Source organism: Pelodiscus sinensis, chromosome 1 (assembly GCF_049634645.1).
Source record: "Pelodiscus sinensis isolate JC-2024 chromosome 1, ASM4963464v1, whole genome shotgun sequence".
NCBI lineage: Eukaryota > Metazoa > Chordata > Testudines > Trionychidae > Pelodiscus > Pelodiscus sinensis.
The window spans coordinates 266,407,202-266,425,466 of NC_134711.1; the positions used below are offsets into that span (position 1 = coordinate 266,407,202).

Consider the following 18,265-nt stretch of genomic DNA (forward strand, 5'->3'; position numbering starts at 1 on the left):
TTTCAAACATTGTTGAGTGGCTATCCAGGCATCTTCCAATGCATTGTTCAGAAGGATCATCATGTAGAGCATTGTGGGATGTTTGTCCCATCTGTTGTCTAGACTGCTACTTTGCAAAGTCTCAAATGTTTTGGGCTACCATAGAGAATCAAGTAGAGAATGGGACATTTTCCTTATCTGATGACTTCTTCAGGTTCATGTCAGTCTAGGCCCTCACCCTGTTGAGAGTCTGGATATTATTTTAGTTTGGATTTAATATAAAGTGTGTGTTTAAAAAAAATCACAGGACACCTTACATACACAACTGGAAAGATTTTGTGTCCTGCTCCATTAATTGGTAGGGAGGCACTATATCCTAGCATGATCTTCCTCAAAGAGAGAAAATTATCTTATAGGATCAGAGGGGTAGCCGTGTTGGTCTGGATCTGCAAAAGTGACAAGGAGTCCTGTGGCACCTGATAGACTAACAGATGTATTAGAGCAGATTTCAAAGATCAGACTTCAAAGAAAAACTGCTGAGCTACAGTTCATCTGCAAATTTGATACCATGGGTGCATCTAGACTAGAAAGATTTTGCACAAAAGCAGGCACTTTTGCGCAAAAACTTGCCAGCTGTCTACACTGCTCGCTTGAATTTGCACAAGAGCACTGACTTTGTAACGTACAAAATCAGTGCTTCTTGTGCAAATACTTTCACGCTCCCGCTCGGGGAAAAAGCCCTCTCACGCAAGAATACTTGTGCAAGAGGGCCAGTGTAGACAGGGAAGAACTGTTTTGCGTGAAAAAGCCCCGATGGCTAAAATGGCGATCGGAGCTTTCTTGTGCAAAATCGCGTCTAGACTGGCTATGGATGCTTTTGCGCAAAAGCACTTTTTGCTCAAAAGCATCCGTGCCAATCTAGATGCGCTTTTGTGGAAATACATTTAACAGAAAAACTTTTCCATTAAAAGTATTTCCGCAAAATCATGCCAGTCTAGACGCAGCCCATCAGTTTAGGATTAAACAAAGACTGTGAATGGCTAGCCAAGTACAAAAGCAGTTTTTCCTCTCTTGGTATTCACACCTCCACATAAGCTGCTAGAAGTGGGCCTCACCCTCTTTGACTGAATTAATTTAATTATCTCTAGCCTTATTCTGGCCTGCATATTTATACCTGCCTCTGGAAATTTCCCCTACATGCATCTGACGAAGAGGGTCTTTGCCCATGAAAGCTTATGTTCCAATGCATCTGTTAGTCTATAAGGTGGTACAGGACTCCTTGTTGCTTTTAATCTTATAGGGAAATTTGCCCATCCAAGGCTGGCTGTCATAAAGGATCTAGGTAGAAGAATATATTTCAACTTTGACTTACATTTTTTCTCATAAAATAAAAAAAATGGTGGGAATGTTTTTATGAAGCTATCGCTCCCGGTATTTCTTCTATGGTCTGTCATTACATTTGGGGGGGGGGGGGTATTTGTCTTGTTCATTTTTTTGATGTTTGTTTATAAATTAATTTATTTTTCCTTCTGTAATTTAAAATATGTGCCTGTCAAATATTTGCTTCAGAGTCAAGAATATTTAATATCTTTTAAAGGAAAAATGGGTGTATTATGAACTCACTTTAACTTAATCTGCTTTCCAGGAGCGAGTATGATGGAGATCTACAGTCGCAGCTTTTAAGTAAAGCTAATGAAGAAGATAAAAACTGTAGCAGAGCTATTTCTGTTGTGAGTGCTGTGGTACGAGCTGCCAAAGACTTGTTACACAGGGCTCTTGCTGTAGATGGTAAGACTTTTTTTTTTCCAAGTTGAAACTTCGTTGTATTCTTTGGCAAAAAAAAATTACAGGCAGTCCCCGAGTTACGCGGATCCGACTTATGTCGGATCCGCAGTTACGAACGGGGCCCGTCTCCCTGGTCTCCAGCAGACCAGGGAGAGGAAGCAAAGCGGCGGAGCACGCGGGCAGCGGACAGCCCAGATGCATCTGGGCTGTCCGCTGCCCGTGTGCTCCGTGGCTTTGCTCTGCTTTGCTCCCCGTCTCCCTGGTCTGCAGACCAGGGTGACGGGGAGCAAAGCCGCGGAACACGCGGGCAGCGGACAGCCCAGACGCGGACAGCCCAGAGCAAAGCCGCAGAGCAAAGCCGCGGAGCACTGTCCGCTGCCCACGTGTTCCGCCGCTTTGCTCCCCGTCCCCCTAGTCTGCAGACCAGGGAGATGGGGAGCAAAGCAGAGCAAAGCTGCGGAGCACGCGGACAGCGGACAGCCCAGACGCGTCTGGGCTGTCCGCTGCCCGCGTGTTCCGCGACTTTGCTCCCCGTCCTCCTGGTCTGCAGACCAGGGAGACGGGGAGCAAAGCCGCGGAGCCCGAGGGCAGCAGGACAGCCACGGCACATCTGGGCTGTCCCGCTGCCCCCGTGCTCCGTGGCTTTGCTCCGGGAGCCTGTGGTACAGCAGCTGGGGCGCTGCCTGTTGGTCCCGTAGCGCCGCTCTGGGCGCTACTGGACCAACCCGGCAGCACCCCAGCTGCTCTGCCCCAGGCGTCCTGATTCAGCTGCTGCTGGTCAGTCTCTTCAGCAGCGGCTGAATCAGGACGCCTGGGGCAGAGCAGCTTGGGTGCTGCTGGGTCAGTCCAGTAGCGCTGAGGAGCGGCGGTGCTACTGGACCAACCCAGCAGCACCCCAGCTGCTCTGCCCCAGGCGTCCCCAAGTCAGCCGCTGCTGAAACTGACCAGTGGTTGACTACAGGAAGCCCCTGCCCCGGGCTTCCTGGAATCAGCCGCTGATCAGTTTCAGCAGCAGCTGACTTGGGGATGCCTGGGGTTCTTAAGTTGAATCTGTATGTAAGTCAGAACTGGCGTCCAGATTCAGCCGCTGTTGAAACTGATCAGTTTCAGCAGCGGCTGAATCTGGACGCCAGTTCTGACTTGCATACAGATTAAACTTAAGAACAAACCTACAGTCCCTATCTTGTACGTAACCCGAGGACTGCCTGTAATGATAGTGAGATCAGTGTCTCTACATTATGGATAGTATTAACATATATTTCTTTCCCCGTTCTCAGAATATTCACCTGCGGGATAAACTACTGCATATTTTTCATTACACTGTTTATCAGCAAAACTGTTGAAGATAATGTTTGAGCATTTTCACAATTAATCCCCTTATTTAGGAGGTTATAATGTGACCATAAATAATTAAAATGATGTTTGGGCTACTAAGATTAATTGACAGTTTCAGAAATTTATTGCAGATTTTACATTTGGTCTTAAACAGATTTGAAGACTTCAGTAATCCTATTTGACAGAATCATTTATATCTGCTCTATCAAGTGAAGGTTCTTTTCTACAGAAAATATTTAAACTGTGGCTTTAACCTCAAAATGAGTTTTCTGGGCTCTTAAGTTGACTCTGAATCAGGGTGACTTTATAATTAAAATAATTTATGCTGATGAAAATGCATCAGTGTAAAAACAAATTGTCACTTTACAAATCATTATGCAGCAGGCAAAACAGGAAAAAAAATCAGTGCTATAATCAGTTCATTATAAAGCATAATTATATCAAATTATTTAATTATCTTTCTTCAGCTGACGACATTCCAGAATTGCTCAGCTCTTCCAGTTTGTTTTCAATGCTGCTTCCCCTTATAATAGCCTACATAGGACCAGTAGCTGCAGCTATTCCCAAGGTATGTTCTTCTGTAGCCTGTACAGATGTGTTTTTAAAACGCTGCCTAAGAGATAGGTGTCGTTGAAAAGGCACTTCTTTGTATTTTCATATTCTTGTGAATTCCTGATTAAAGCTTTGAACACTTGATTCATTAAAAGCTATTTGAGAAGTGTTAGGAGTTTTCAGCCATGGTAACAAGAATTACCTATAGGTACTTACTCTATGCTTACCTTTCTCTGCTATTGTTTCAGAATATTACTTTAATTCTAAAATACAAGTATAGCAATGTTTTCTCAGTCTTTCATATGTTCATATAAATGTAGTGCTGGAAGGGACCTCAAGAAGTCAGTAATTCCAGCCCCCTGTGCCGAGACAGGACCAACTAAATAAACCTAGACTATTGCTGACAAGCATTTTGTCCATAAAACATTTTCCTATAAATATTTGCGGATGTTTTTCTACAATTTAAAATATATTGATTTCAATTACAACACAAAATACAAAGAATACAGTGCTCACTTTAAATTCTACTAGAAGATTTACCCAGCTTTGCTCATGTCCTTCGTTTTTGATTTTCTACATTCAAGTGATTGCTCTGGGGTGGGGCTAGACTTGAGGAGTTCAGTATGCAGGCTGAGCCAGTGAGAGAGGACTATCCTAGCCCTCTCATGACAGCAGCTTGGGGCCAGGTGAGAAATGCTTGTCCATAGGTGCTGCAGCTCTAGCAAGCACAACTAGGGGAGGAGTGCATGGTTAGTCTATCCCCCATGCTCTCTAGTCAGACTGAGGAAGGAAGCAAACTGTGTGCTTTCCTCTTGCTCCGTGATGAAGAGGAATAACCAGAAATGTTCTCTTATGAATCGCGGGGAGGGGGAAGCTGCACCCCACCACCCTTCCTCAAGGGTGCCTGGGGTCTGGAAGGCTCAGGGCTGGGATAGAGAGGAGGAGGAAGCAGCATGCCCCCAGCCATGCCTTTTCACCTGTCTGGTGATTGTCTCTTTTCTATATGGTTTTAGGCATCCCCATATGGGGTGGGAGAATGGGGAACTTCAGCCCTCCTCCCTCCCGCACAACCAAACCCTTTCCTTGCTTTAAGTTATGATAGGAGGAAGCTGTATACCAAATTTGGTGGGTCTAGCTCTTACTGTTTAGGACGGGGCTACTCAACATGCGGCCCGTGGGCCACATGTGGCCCGCAGTCCTTTTGTTTGAAGCCTGTGTTGCAGTTAGAGTTTACACGAGGCTCGACACGCGGCCCGCGGGTGGGATCCTTTGAACATGATCTCCACTGGGAACATGCTCCACAACAGCGAAGCATCTCCCAGGCAGGGTAAGCATTGACAGATGCAAGCAGATGGGCTGGCTGGAACAGAAGGGTACAGGGTGTCAGCGTTTCTAGCCCCCAGGGAGGAGGTGCCAGGAGTGCTGTGTGAAAGAAGCTATTTGCATATATTTGCATATATATTTGCATGTATATGCAACCACACTTAAGTTACAGCTCTTGGCATATGCTGAGAGTATCATTGTGGCCCCTGGGGTTTCCAAAGTTGTGTAGCCCTGGTTTAGGAGGAGTCTCGGACAGACAGAACAGCTAACTTGCTTTGCTCACAAACTTTTATTTATTTTTTATATATATATAATATGAGAATTACATTGTAACAATGGTCAAATAAACAATTTCAATTAATATTGTACTATACAATTGTACAGTGCAATCTTTTTATAGTGAAAATGCAACTAGAAATTTAGATTTGCAGCGGGACTGTCCCCTGTGGGACCAATACCGCTTGCCTCTACCTCAGTGCCAGCCTCGACACAGGCTGCCAGGCCTCATGCGGTGCCTGACTGGCCTCGACCCCTCTCAGTGCTGGGACCTCTCCCAGAACAGGTCTTGGCTGCCCTGGTGCCGTATTACTCAGGCCTTGTGGCATCGTCAACGGCACCATATTACTCAAGCCTTGTGGCACCGTCAAAGGCACCGGCACCAACCCTCTTGACCGGGGTGCCGCTTCAATCTTTGTCACCGGGCTCTTCGGCACCAATACAAGTGCAGGCACCGGGCTCTTCAGCACCGCTGCAGGTACCGGCATCGGCCCCATCGGCCATGCCGTTACCACCAACGCTGATAACGCTGATCTCTTCGAGGGTGACGACTACGGCTCCAGCGCCTTCCGTCCTGCCTGCTGTGGTGTCCGCGGGGGCAACAATGGAGGTGCTGTCTTTGGGGCAACTGGATTTGGGAGTTCCACGCCCGCAACTGGCACTGACTTCGGCACTGCAGTCCACATGCACCACGTTGACGCTGCATGTGGCACGGGCCTGTCTTCTTGGCACCAGTACGCCCTCAACGCACGCATGCGGGTAAGCCAGAATCTATGGCCAGCTTCGCCCCTCCGATGGTGGCAGGGCACTCGTCATCGGCACCACTCTGGCCTGAGTCTGACTACTCTTCAGATTCTGATGTGGGCTCTTTCAGGTCAGAGTCCTCGGGAGCTTAGTCACGTCATAGATCCCGTTCCCAGCACCGGCATGACCGTTCGCGCGTGCAGTAGACTTGGCTGCCTCAGCCGCATTGGCCTTTTTGGACGCCATGGTCATACCACCAGTGGCAAGGGCCTGTGCCCCTCTCCACGATGTCGAGTGTCTCCGGGCACCTCTGTCGGCGTCGCTGTCACAACCCCCTCCCTCGCCCCAGAGGGCTTCTACTGTCGATGCCTTTAGAGAGCCGCAGGCTTCGGTGCCGGACCCGCTTCTGCACGCGGTGCCGCCTGCCCAGCCGCCCCCTCCATCAGGCCCTATGCTGGATCCAGTGCCACTCCAGAAGTTGTCGTCGTCCTCGTGTTCTGACGAAGCTTTAGTGGATCCTGCACCGGCGATGCCGATGATGGATGCTCAGTCGCATCAGGATCTGCTCCGGCGTCTGGCTTCCAACCTGGGTGTCCCAGTGGAGCCAGTAGTGGAGGACACAGATCCCATGATAGACATCCTGTCCGACGATGCGCCGGCCCGTTTGGCTTTGCCATTCAACAAGACTGTGGCTAAGATCACTAACGCCCTGTGGCAGACCCCGGCTTCTTTAACCCTGACCTTAAAGGGAGTTGAGAGGCTCTATTATGTCCTGCAGTCGAGGCACGAGCACCTATATTCCCAGCCTGTCCTGGGGTCCCTGGTAGTCCAAACCACGGCCCAGAAGGAGAGACTTCCGCAGCCGGGGCCATCCCCGAAGGCTAGAGAGCCCAAACACCTCGACCTGATGGGGCATAAGGTGTATGCCACTGGTGGGGTGCAGCTCCGCATTGCTAGCCAGCAGACAATGCTGAGCCTATACACCTATAACACATAGCAGGCGATGGATAAGTTTAAAGATAGGCTTCCTGCCGAGGTGCATCAGGAGTTTGTGGCTATGACCACAGAGAGCAGGACTATCGCCCATACAGCTCTTCAGGCTTCCCTGGATGCTGTTGACTCTGCAGCCCGCACCATGGCATCTAGTGTAGTTATGCGCCGTGGTACCTGGCTGCTGGTGTCTGGAATACCTCCTGATGTCCAGACTACTATTCAGGATCTGCCTTTTGATGGCAAGGCATTATTCTCGGAAAATATGGACTCGAGACTCCATATGCTCAAGGACACGAGGTCTACACTCTGGTTCTTGGGGATCCACACGCCGGCTCCTCAGCGACGTAAGCTTCCCTACAGACAGCAGGAGAGAACGCAGTCCCAGGTCCCCCATGGGGATTACTGGAGACGCTGTCCAACTGCAATGTCCAACAGAAAAGAACGGTTACTTACCTCTAACTGTTGTTCTTTGAGATGTGTTACTCATGTCCATTCGAATCATGTGTTCGCACCGCATGCATCACGCCTTCCAGAGCGTTTTCCCTAGCGGTACCCTGGAGTGGCGCCGCTATGGCGGAGCATAAGTACCCCTGCCAGCGCTCCCCCTCCTCAGTTCCTTCTTGCCAGACGCTCCGACAAAGGGGAGGTAGGGAGGCAATCAAATGGACATGAGCAACACATCTCGAAGAACAACAGTTACAGGTAAGTAACCGTTCTTTTCTTCTCTGAGTGGTTGCTCGTGTCCATTCGAATCAGGTGACTTCCAAGCCAACCCCGCTCCACGGAGGAGGGGTCGGAGCACCCAGAAAGAGAAGTCCAGGAAAGGTGAACAACCCAAAAACCTATTTATTCAAGTTACATAACACAGAGAACTGTTGAATAAATTGCAATGTGGTACAGAGAAAAACAACAACATATTTACAATACAGAGCTGAGAACCGCAGAGCCTAACCCTGCGTCCTCCCTGGCCTGCTGTGTCAGCGCATGGTGCGCCGTAAAGGTATACATTGACGACCATGTGGCTGCCCTGCAAATTTCCGTAATTGTAACATGCGCCCCAAAAGCTACAGAGGATGCCTGCGCCCTGGTGGAATGTGCTGTAACCCGGGGCGGGACCTTCCCGTCCAGGACATAACACTCCCTGATACACCCCGTGACCCAATTGGACAACCTCTGGGTCGCGATAGGGAGCCCTTTCATTCTGTCCGCGAAAGCAACGAACAGTTGAGTGGACTTACGAAAGGGTTTCGTTCTATCAACATAAAAGGCTAATGCCCGCCTAGCGTCTAGGGAGTGGAGCACTTGCTCCCTAAGAGAGGCATGAGGCTTTGGAAAGAAAACTTGGGACAGATGGAACGGTGACACCACCTTGGGGAAAAAAGCTGGGTGAGGGCAGAGCCTCACATTATTGTCCGAGAATAGTAGGTAGGGCGGGTTTACAGTTAGCGCCCTCAGCTCGGAGACCCTGCGAGCCGACGTAATGGCCACAATGAACTCAACCTTCATAGAGAGGTGCTTCAATGAACACGTGGCCAGGGGCTCAAAGGGGGGGGGGGGGGCGACACAAGTCTAGACAACACGAGGTTAAGGTCCCAAGCGGGGAGAGGGGGTCTAACCGAGGGATATAACTTACCCAAACCCTTAAGGAATCTTTTGACCACAGGGTCAGAGAACAGAGAGACTCCTGCTGATCTAACATGGAAGGCGGAGAGTGATGCCACATAGACTTTGATAGAAGAGGTAGAGAGTCCACCGGACCTGAGCTTGAAAAGGTAGTCCAGAATGGACGGGACACGTGCACAGGACAGGTGCACTCCCCTTCTGGATGCCCAAGATGAGAACCGCCGCCGCTTGGCTGCATAGGACTGCCTGGTGGACAGCTTCCTGCTACCTAGGAGCACCATCTGCACCTCCTGGGAACATTCCCTTTCTGGTTGGGTCAGCCACGGATAAACCAGGCTGGCAGGTGGAGAGAGCTGAGATTCGGGTGAACCATGAGTCCCCTGTCCCAAGGTTGGGTGAGGAGATCCCCAACAGGCGGGAGCATTATAGGCTCCTTGGTGAGCATATCCACCAGGATCGGGAGCCAGAATTGCCTGGGCCACCGCGGGGATCTCAGGATGACCGTGGATCTGAAGGTCCGGACCCTGGTCAGAATCCTGGGAATTAGGGGAAACTGAGGGAATGCATAGAGGATGCCTGCCGGCCACAGTACGGTCATGGCGTCTCTCCTGGAGTGGTCCCCCAGGCCCAACAGGGAGCAGTAATTCTGGCACTTGGTGTTGTGTGCTGAGGCAAACAGGTCTAGTAGGGAACAACCCCACCTGTGGAAGACCGGACGAAGGGCTGAATCCTTGAGGGACCATTTGTGGGCTCCGAAAGACCTGCTCAGAGCATCGGCCAGCAAGTTTTTGCACCCCGGCAGGTACTCTGCCTGCAAAGCTATATCGTGCGCCACGCACAAGTCCAACAGCCACAAAGCCTTGCGGCAGAGGAGAGGTCACTGGGCTCCCCCCTGCCTGTTGAGGTTAAAAAACAGCTGCTGTGTTGTCCAGGCACACCAGGACGGAGCAGCGGGACAGCTATGACAGGAAGGTCTCGCAGGCTCTCCTGAGCTCCCGGACATTTATGTGCAGGGCTTGCTCTGCAGGAGACCACAAGCCCTGGGTCCTGTGATGCCCCAGGTGCACTCCCCAACCCAGGTCCGAGGCGTCTGTCACCAGAGTGATCGGGGGTAAGCACAGTAAATGGAACCCCGCTGCATACCACAGCCTCCTGAGTCCACCACTGTAAGGAGGCGATTACCTCTGGAGGCACCGTGAGAACCATGTCCCAGAGACCCCTGGACTGGACAATTGACTCCTGAAGCATCCTTCTATTTCTTGAAGCTTACATAGCAACTAGCAGGGATTAATCTTTGTTTCACTCATAGGGCCTTCATCTCAATGGGGGAAAGTCTACTCTTAGTCATGCAACAAAAAGACTACGTCAGAACCAGTCTGGACGACTCTACCACCAGGTTATATCTGCTCAGAGACATAATCAACACTCTGTCAAGTTTCATCTTAACAGTATAACAGAGAACAGAAAACACAACAAGATCTTGTCTACAACTTCTACACCATACAGCAGCCAGCATGTTTGTGATGATGTTAACAACACTATGCTGCTTCTTCGAGCAGTGTCCCGTGGGTGCTCCACTGTAGGTGTCGGGCTTGTCCCGGCGCCGGAGATCGGAGAACTTTCGTAGCCGTAGTCTGCCGGACCGCACATGCGCAAAGCGCGGCTCGTGCTCTTTCGCACCATTTGTGTTTGCGCAGTCCGGCTCCTTCCAGTTCCTCCTGGCCATCCTTGGCCGTGGACGGAATATTGCTTTCTCCTCAGACTCTGTCAGACTGAGAGAGAGGAAGAACTTATAGGATTTAGTTAGATTAGTTCATAGTTAGTTCTTTCCAGTTATTATAGTTAGTTAGTATTAGTCGTAGTCGTTCTAGTTTAAAAAAAAATTTCTTCAGAAGTTACCTGTAAATAGTTTTTCTTCTTGACTCCCGTCAGAGGAAGACAGAGGCGACCATGCCGGGTTCTCCTGGTTTTAAAAAGTGCAGCTCATGCCAGGAAGCAATGCCTGCCTCCAACGGTCACGCTCTCTGCATTCGCTGTTTGGGTGAGGGGCACATACCCCAGAAGTGCCCTCACTGCTCCAAACTTACCACGAGAGCAAGGAAGGACAGGGATATGAGGCTCAAAATGCTCCTCTTCGATAGAGCATTACAGCCACAAGATGAAGTGACTCCGGTATCCCTCTTCTTTCATCCAAGCCATCCCCAAAGAAGGCGAAGAAAAGACCATCGCCTTCTCGTTCCCTTCCCTTGACATGTGTTAGCGTGGGGGACAAACTGGGCATCTCGGGCGTGCATGGCCCTTCTAAGGCGAAGCACTGCCGCAGTACTTCGGCACCGCAGCCCGCGACTATTCTGGCGCCTAAGCTATCGTCGGCACCGAAGCCTTCCCCGGCGCCGACGTCACATACGGCACCGAGAACACCCTCCGCACCGCCCACAACGGTGGCGCCACAAGCGATCCCGGCGCAGACCACTCTTAGGGCACCGACTTCCACCTCGGCACCGAAAGAACCTCCAGCACCGATTGCGTCGCCGGCACCACGTCTCCCCCCGGCACTGTCAGATGCTCAGGCACCATGCCCTTCACCGGCACCAAGTAACTCGCCAGCGCCGAGCGACTCTTCAGTGCGGGAACTCACCCCGGCTTGGGAGTCTGTTCTCCCACAATGTTCTCTGCCTCCTGACACGGCACCGCCGGCACCAATTGAAGGAGATGTGCAGCCTGCACGACCTTCTGTGGGACGGACTGCTTTAGCCATGCACCGAACATCTAGGAGAATCATCACACCATCTCCCTCACCAGAAAACATCCAATTTTCACCGGAACCGCCTTCTCCTTCATCGGGTCTCTCCCCCCAATCTATGAGGCACTTGCAGAGGGTCTACCACTCTCCGCGTATCTCTCCAAGGCGCCGTTATCGTCGGTCACCTCCACCAACTCCGAGATCCAGAGAACGATCCCGATCTCCTAGGTCTCCATCACGCTCTGGTCGCTATGGGTATTATACCTCTCACAGGACCCGTTACTATACCAGGTCGCCGCACCGCTCCCCGTATTACCATAGGTCACCGGAACACCGTTATTATAGGCACTACTCTCATTCTCGACATTCCTCTGTATCTTATTCTCCTCATCGGTCACACACACCACCCAGCAGGGAGTGTTAACCCTTACCGGCAGCAACCAGACCACCAACTCCATCAGGGATCCCGCCTCCCCAACCACCCGAGCCTCAGGTGCTCCTACAACATACCACTGAGGATGAGCCTCAAGACCAATCTCCCACCGACCAATCCTATTCCAGGAAGACACATCTCTGTCGGACGATCTTCGACAGTTTCAAGACCTTTTCAGGAGAGTGGTGGCGTCACAAAAAGTACAGATTGTGGAAGTTCAACAGAAATCCCACCACCTGCTCAGGAACCTTCACAGCAGGTGAAGGTGGCTCTCCCATTGGATGATGCCATCCTGGAGATTGTTGACGACATATGGCAGTTGCCGGCTTCTGCACCAGCCACCAACAAAAAAGCAGACAAAAAATAATACGTTCCGGCCAAAGGGATGGAGTTTCTTTTCTCTCATCCTCAGCCGAATTCTCTGGTTGCCGATGTGGCCCAACAAAGAATGAGGGGCCTGCAACAAAGACAGAGTGTCCCGGACAGGGACATGAAACAGATAGACCTCTTCAGAAGAAAGGTCTACTCGTCTGCTACCCGTACACTCCGAATGGCAAATTATTCGGCGCTATTAGCTAATCATGATAGAAATGTAGCCATGTTAGTCTGGTGTAGCTGAAACAAAATACAGGACTATGTAGCACTTTAAAGACTAACAAGATGGTTTATTAGATGATGAGATTTTGTGGGCCAGACCCACTTCCTCAGATCAAATAGTGGAAGAAAATAGTCACAACCATATATACCAAAGGATACAATTAAAAAAAATGAACACATATGAAAAGTACAAATCACATTTCAGAACAGAAGGAGGATACGGGGGAGGAGGGAGGAAGGTAAATGTCTGTGAGTTAATGATATTAGAGGTGAGGAAAGGTAGATGTCTGTGAGCTAATGGTATTAGAGGTGATAATTGGGGAAGCTATCTTTGTAATGGGTAAGGTAGTTGGTGTCTTTGTTCAACCCCCCGCGGAGCGTGTCAAATTTTAGCATGAATGACAGTTCAGAGGATTCCCTTTCAAGTGCAGATTTGAAAGTCTTCTGGAGTAGGATGCATGTAATTAGGTCGTTGAGACAGTGTCCTTTCCGGTTGAAATGGCAAGAAACTGTTTTTTCTTTGTGATCCTGTCTAATATCTGTTTTGTGGGCATTGATCCTTTGGTGAAGTGTCTGAGACGTTTGTCCAATGTACAGAGCAGACGGACATTTTCGGCACATGATAGCATAAATTATATTTCTGGATACGCAGGAATATGTATTCTTGATCTTATAACTCACTTGGTTAGGTCCAATAATGGTATCAGTATACAGTACTGGAACAGGATACTAAACTCCAAGAAGCTCTGGGAGACAGACCCATAGTCTCCTATAGACAACCACCTAACCTCAAGATGATTCTTACCAACAACCACAGGACATACCACACTAATACCAACCCTGGTACTTTCCCTTGCAACAAACCCTGTTGCCAGCTTTGTCCACATATTCACTCTGCTGATACCTCCACCGTATCCTCCTTCTGTTCTGAAACGTGATTTGTCCTTTTCATATGTGTTCATTTTTTTTAATTGTATCCTTTGGTATATATGGTTGTGACTGTTTTCTTCCACTAGTTGATCTGAGGAAGTGGGTCTGGCCCACGAAAGTTCATCACCTAATAAACCATCTTGTTAGTCTTTAAAGTGCTACATAGTCCTGTATTTCATTAGCTAATCATAGCTTTGATAACTATGCCAAACTAGAGCCCCTACTGGAACATCTACCCGAGAGCAAAAGGGAAGTCCTTAAAGCGGTGGTCCAAGAAGGCTATGCAGCTTCCAGAACAGCTCTCCATATAGCTTTGGACATGGTTGACACTGCAGCGCATACCACAGCTACATCCGTGGTCATGCGCAGGGCCTCTTTGCTACACCAGGCAGCAGTTCCTAAAGACCTTCTTGCCAAAGTCCAGGACCTACCCTTTGACAGACAGAATCTCTTCTCTGATAAAACTGATCAGGTGCTTCATTCTGGTAAAGACTCAAGAACCACACTCAAAACTCTAGGCATGTATACTCCTCCCTTTCGTCGGAAGAGGTATACTCCCTATCAGAGACAGAGATCGTTCACCTTTCAACCATCCCAATACAGGCAGCAGGACCAGCAACGCAACCGGCAGCGCCAGCAGAAAAGAAGACCTCAGCCAAAAACATCTGGCCGTCTAAATGCCAAGCCACAAGTTTGACATCCCAGTCAAGGGACTGTGTACCATTCCGCTGAACACCCATCCCAAACCTCCACAGGCATTATTCCATCATCGCCTGAGACCGTTCGAACACCGATGGTCTCACATCACCACTGACAGATGGGTATTGACAACAATCACGCTAGGGCATACCATTCCATTCACCACTCTACCCCCACCCAACCCCCCCACCCCATCCCTTTTCAGGAACCCATCTAACGAGCCTCTGTTACAACAAGAGGTCGATCGCCTCCTCACCATCGGAGCAATAGAAATAGTACCAAAACAGTTTCGGGGACGGGGGTTCTATTCCCGATATTTCCTAACAGAGAAAAAATCAGGGGGATGGAGACCGATTCTTGACCTCAGAGGATTAAATCGGTATCTGCAGAGGCACTGCTTCAAGATGATTACCCTAGCCACTATCATTCCAGTCCTTCACAGCGGAGATTGGTTCATGTCCCTCGATTTACAGGACGCCTACTTTCATGTAGCGATACACCCGGCTCACAGACGATGTCTACGCTTTCAATTAGAAGCAGGCCATTTCCAATACAGGGTCCTGCCCTTCGGTCTCTCATCGGCTCCCGGTGTTTTCTCCAAGACGCTGGCAGTAGTAACAGCGTACCTACGGCGTCTCGGTGTAATAATATTCCCCTACCTAGACGACTGCCTAATCAGGGTGTCTTCAGCGGCGGAGGCTCTGCGCATGATATGCCTCACAGAAACAGTTTTCGAAACCTTGGGCCTGATCATCAACATCCCAAAGTCGGCCATGAGGCCACACCAATCGATACAATTCATAGGTGCACAACTCGACTCAACCACTGCTCGTGCTCTCTTGCCAATAATCAGATTTCAAGCAATGCAAGATCTTATACAGGCCATCACCACCAGTCCCAAACCCTCGCTCCTACAATGTTCCGGCTTATGGGACACATGGCAGCCATGACATACGTCGTTGAACATGCAAGACTACACTTTCGTTGTCTTCAGCACTGGATAGCTACTGTTTACACTCCAAATGTTCGAGATGTCCACAAACGAGGACCAATCCCCGCGCATGTCAGAAATTCTTTAACTTGGTGGACAGTCCCCAAAAATCTGATGTCGGGTGTTCCATTTTGTCGCCAACAACCGACAATACAACTGACCGCCGATGCATCCTTACTAGGCTGGGGTGCACATCTGGAACACAATCAGGTACAAGGTAGAGTCGATGATGCATATCAATATCCTAGAGCTGCGAGCGGTGCGCAATGCCTGTCGTCACTTTCTCCTAAAGATTCGTGCTCAAACTATCCGAAATCTTACCGACAACATGACGACGGTATACTATATAAACAGGCAGAGCAGGGCCCGATCCTGGTCACTTTGCGCCGAGGCAATTGCCTTATGGAATTGGTGCATCCACCACAAAATCTCCCTGATTGCAGAATACTTACCCTGTCAGCAGAACACTATAGCCGATGCACTGAGCAGACATTTTTCCCTGAAGCATGAATGGGAGCTTCACCCGGAAGTTCTCTTAACCATATTCCGTTCCTGGGGATTTCCAACAGTGGACCTATTTGCGACCTGCATGAACGCCAAATGCCCCCAATACTGTTCAAGGGCAGGAATAGGTCTGAACTCCAAGGGAGACACCTTCCTATACGATTGGAGCCATCAACTGCTGTTTGCGTTGCCTCCCTCACCTCTAATCCCCAGATTAGAAAAACATATAGAAGAACATAATTTGTTGGACAAAAGTCAACATGGTTTCTGTAAAGGGAAATCCTGTCTTACTAATCTATTAGAGTTCTTTGAAGGGGTTAACAAACATGCGGGCAAGGGGGATCTAGTAGATATAGTATACTTAGATTTTCAGAAAGCCTTTGACAAGGTCCCTCACCAAAGGCTCTTGTGTAAATTACATGGCCATGGGATAAGAGGGAAGGTCCTTTCTTGGATTGAGAACTGGTTAAAAGACAGAAAACAAAGGGTAGGAATAAATGGTAAATTTCCAGAATGGAAAGGGGTAACTAGTGGTGTACCCCAAGGGTCAGTCCTGGGACCAATCCTTTTCAACTTACTCATAAATGATCTGGAGAAAGGGGTAAGCAGTGAGGTGGTAAAGTTTGCGGATGATACCAAACTGTTTAGGATAGTCAAGACAGAAGCAGACTTTGAGGGACTCCAAAAAGATCTCACCAAACTGAGTGATTGGGCAACAAAATGGCAAATGAAATTTAATGTGGATAAGTGTAAAGTAATGCACATTGGGGAAAAATAACCCCAACTATACGTACAACATGATGGGGGCTAATTTGGCTACGACAAATGAGGAAAGAGATCTTGGAGTTATCGTGGACAGTTCTCTGAAAACTTCCACGCAGTGTGGAGCGGCGGTCAAAAAGGCAAATAGGATGCTAGGAATTATTAGGAAAGGGATAGAAAATAAGACCCAGAATATCTTACTGCCCCTGTATAAAACTATGGTGCGCCCACATCTTGAATACTGTGTACAGATGTGGTCTCCTCACCTCAAAAAAGATACTTTGGCCTTGGAAAGGGTTCAGAAAAGGGCAACTAAAATGATTAGGGGTTTGGAATGGGTCCCGTATGAGGAGAGGTTAAAGCGACTGGGACTTTTCAGTTTAGAAAGGAGGAGACCGAGGGGGGATATGATAGAGGTATATAAAATCATGAGTGGTATGGAGAGGGCTGATAAAGAAAAGTTATTTATTAGTTCCCATAATAGAAGAACTAGAGGACACCAAATGAAATTAATGGGGAGCAGGTTTAAAACTAATAAAAGGAAGTTCTTCTTCACACAGCGTCTTGTCAACCTGTGGAACTCCTTGCCAGAGGAGGCTGTGAAGGCTAGGACTACAATAGAGTTTAAAGAGAAGTTAGATAATTTCATGGAGGTTAGGTCCATAAAAGGCTATTAGCCAGAGGATAATATGGTATGCTTGGCCTCTGTCCGTTAGAGGCTGGAGAGGGATGGCAGGAGACAAATCGCTTGATCGTTGTCTTCAGTCCACCCTCTCTGGGATACCAGGTGCTGGCCACTGTCGGTAGACAGGATACTGGGCTAGATGGACCTTTGGTCTGACCCAGTACGGCCGTTCTTATGTTTTTATGTAGTACTAGAGAAGATACTAATGGACAAAGCCACTGTAATCCTGATAGCTCCTTTTTGGCCAAGGCAAACATGGTTTCCTTACCTCCATCAGATGTCAGCGCGTCGTCCATTCCCTCTGCCCAAGAGGCACGACCTTCTTGTCCAGAAGAATCAGCGTCTGTTCCATCCTCAGATCGACCTTCTGGCACTGACAGAATGGTTCCTAGCTGGTTCCAACAAACAGAAATAATCTGTTCGCAAGAGGTCAAACACATTCTCTTACATAGCAGAAAATTATCCACGAGATCCACCTACCTTCACAAATGGGCACGGTTTTCTGCATGGTGCTCGTTGGCATTCCTGGATCCCTACTCCGTGCCCATTCACCGTATCCTAGACTACCTCATGCACCTTAAGAACTCTTCTCTCAGCTGCGCCTCTATTAAAGTGCACGTTGCTGCAATCACTGTGTTACAGCACACTCTAGACGGTTATTCAGTTTTCTCTCACCCGACGATGTGGCATTTCATGAAAGGCTTGGCTAATCTTTTTCCACACCGAACACAGCCAGCACAACCAATAGAGCTAGTTCTTAACACGTTAACTCAAAAACCCTTTGAGCCCTTGGCCACATGCGACTTGCGCATTCTCACAATTAAAGTTATCTTTCTCACTGCGATAACCTCTGCAAGATGGGTTGGTGAGCTGGCTACCTTATCGGCTTTACCCCCATACACTCTGTTTACCGATCAAGAAGTCATTTTACGTCCTTAACCCACTTTCCTTCCGAAAGTGAATTCAAGATTTCACATCAATGAACCAATAGTACTTCCCACGTTCTACCCAAAGCCCCATGTCTCGGCAGAACAAGCTCGGTTACACACTTTGGATGCCAGACGTGCCCTGGCTTTCTACATAGACAGGACTATGTCCATCAGGAAGACAAACACGCTATTCGTGTCTACAGCCGACCATTCTAAAGGTCACCCGTTGTCAGCACAGCGCATTTCGTCAATCATAGTGAACTGCATAAAGGAATGCTATACTCTACGTAGTAGACCACTGTTGCAGAATCCAACAGCGCATTCAACGCGTGCAGTTGCTACATCAACTGCATTCCTAAAGGGCGTCCCTCTAAAAGACATT

General features: G+C 48.9%; 1 protein-coding gene across 17 annotated transcripts in view; it reads left to right on the top strand.

Moving 5' to 3' along the window:
- Positions 1–18,265, top strand: part of MYCBP2 (MYC binding protein 2) — a 368,898-nt gene that overhangs the window by 169,184 nt on the left and 181,449 nt on the right. For all 17 annotated transcript variants that reach the window (XM_075918843.1, XM_075918845.1, XM_075918849.1 and 14 more), the window contains 2 exons: positions 1,625–1,767; positions 3,567–3,667. In XM_075918843.1, the coding sequence (XP_075774958.1) occupies positions 1,625–1,767; positions 3,567–3,667 (244 nt within the window). The remainder of the gene's footprint in view (positions 1–1,624; positions 1,768–3,566; positions 3,668–18,265) is intronic.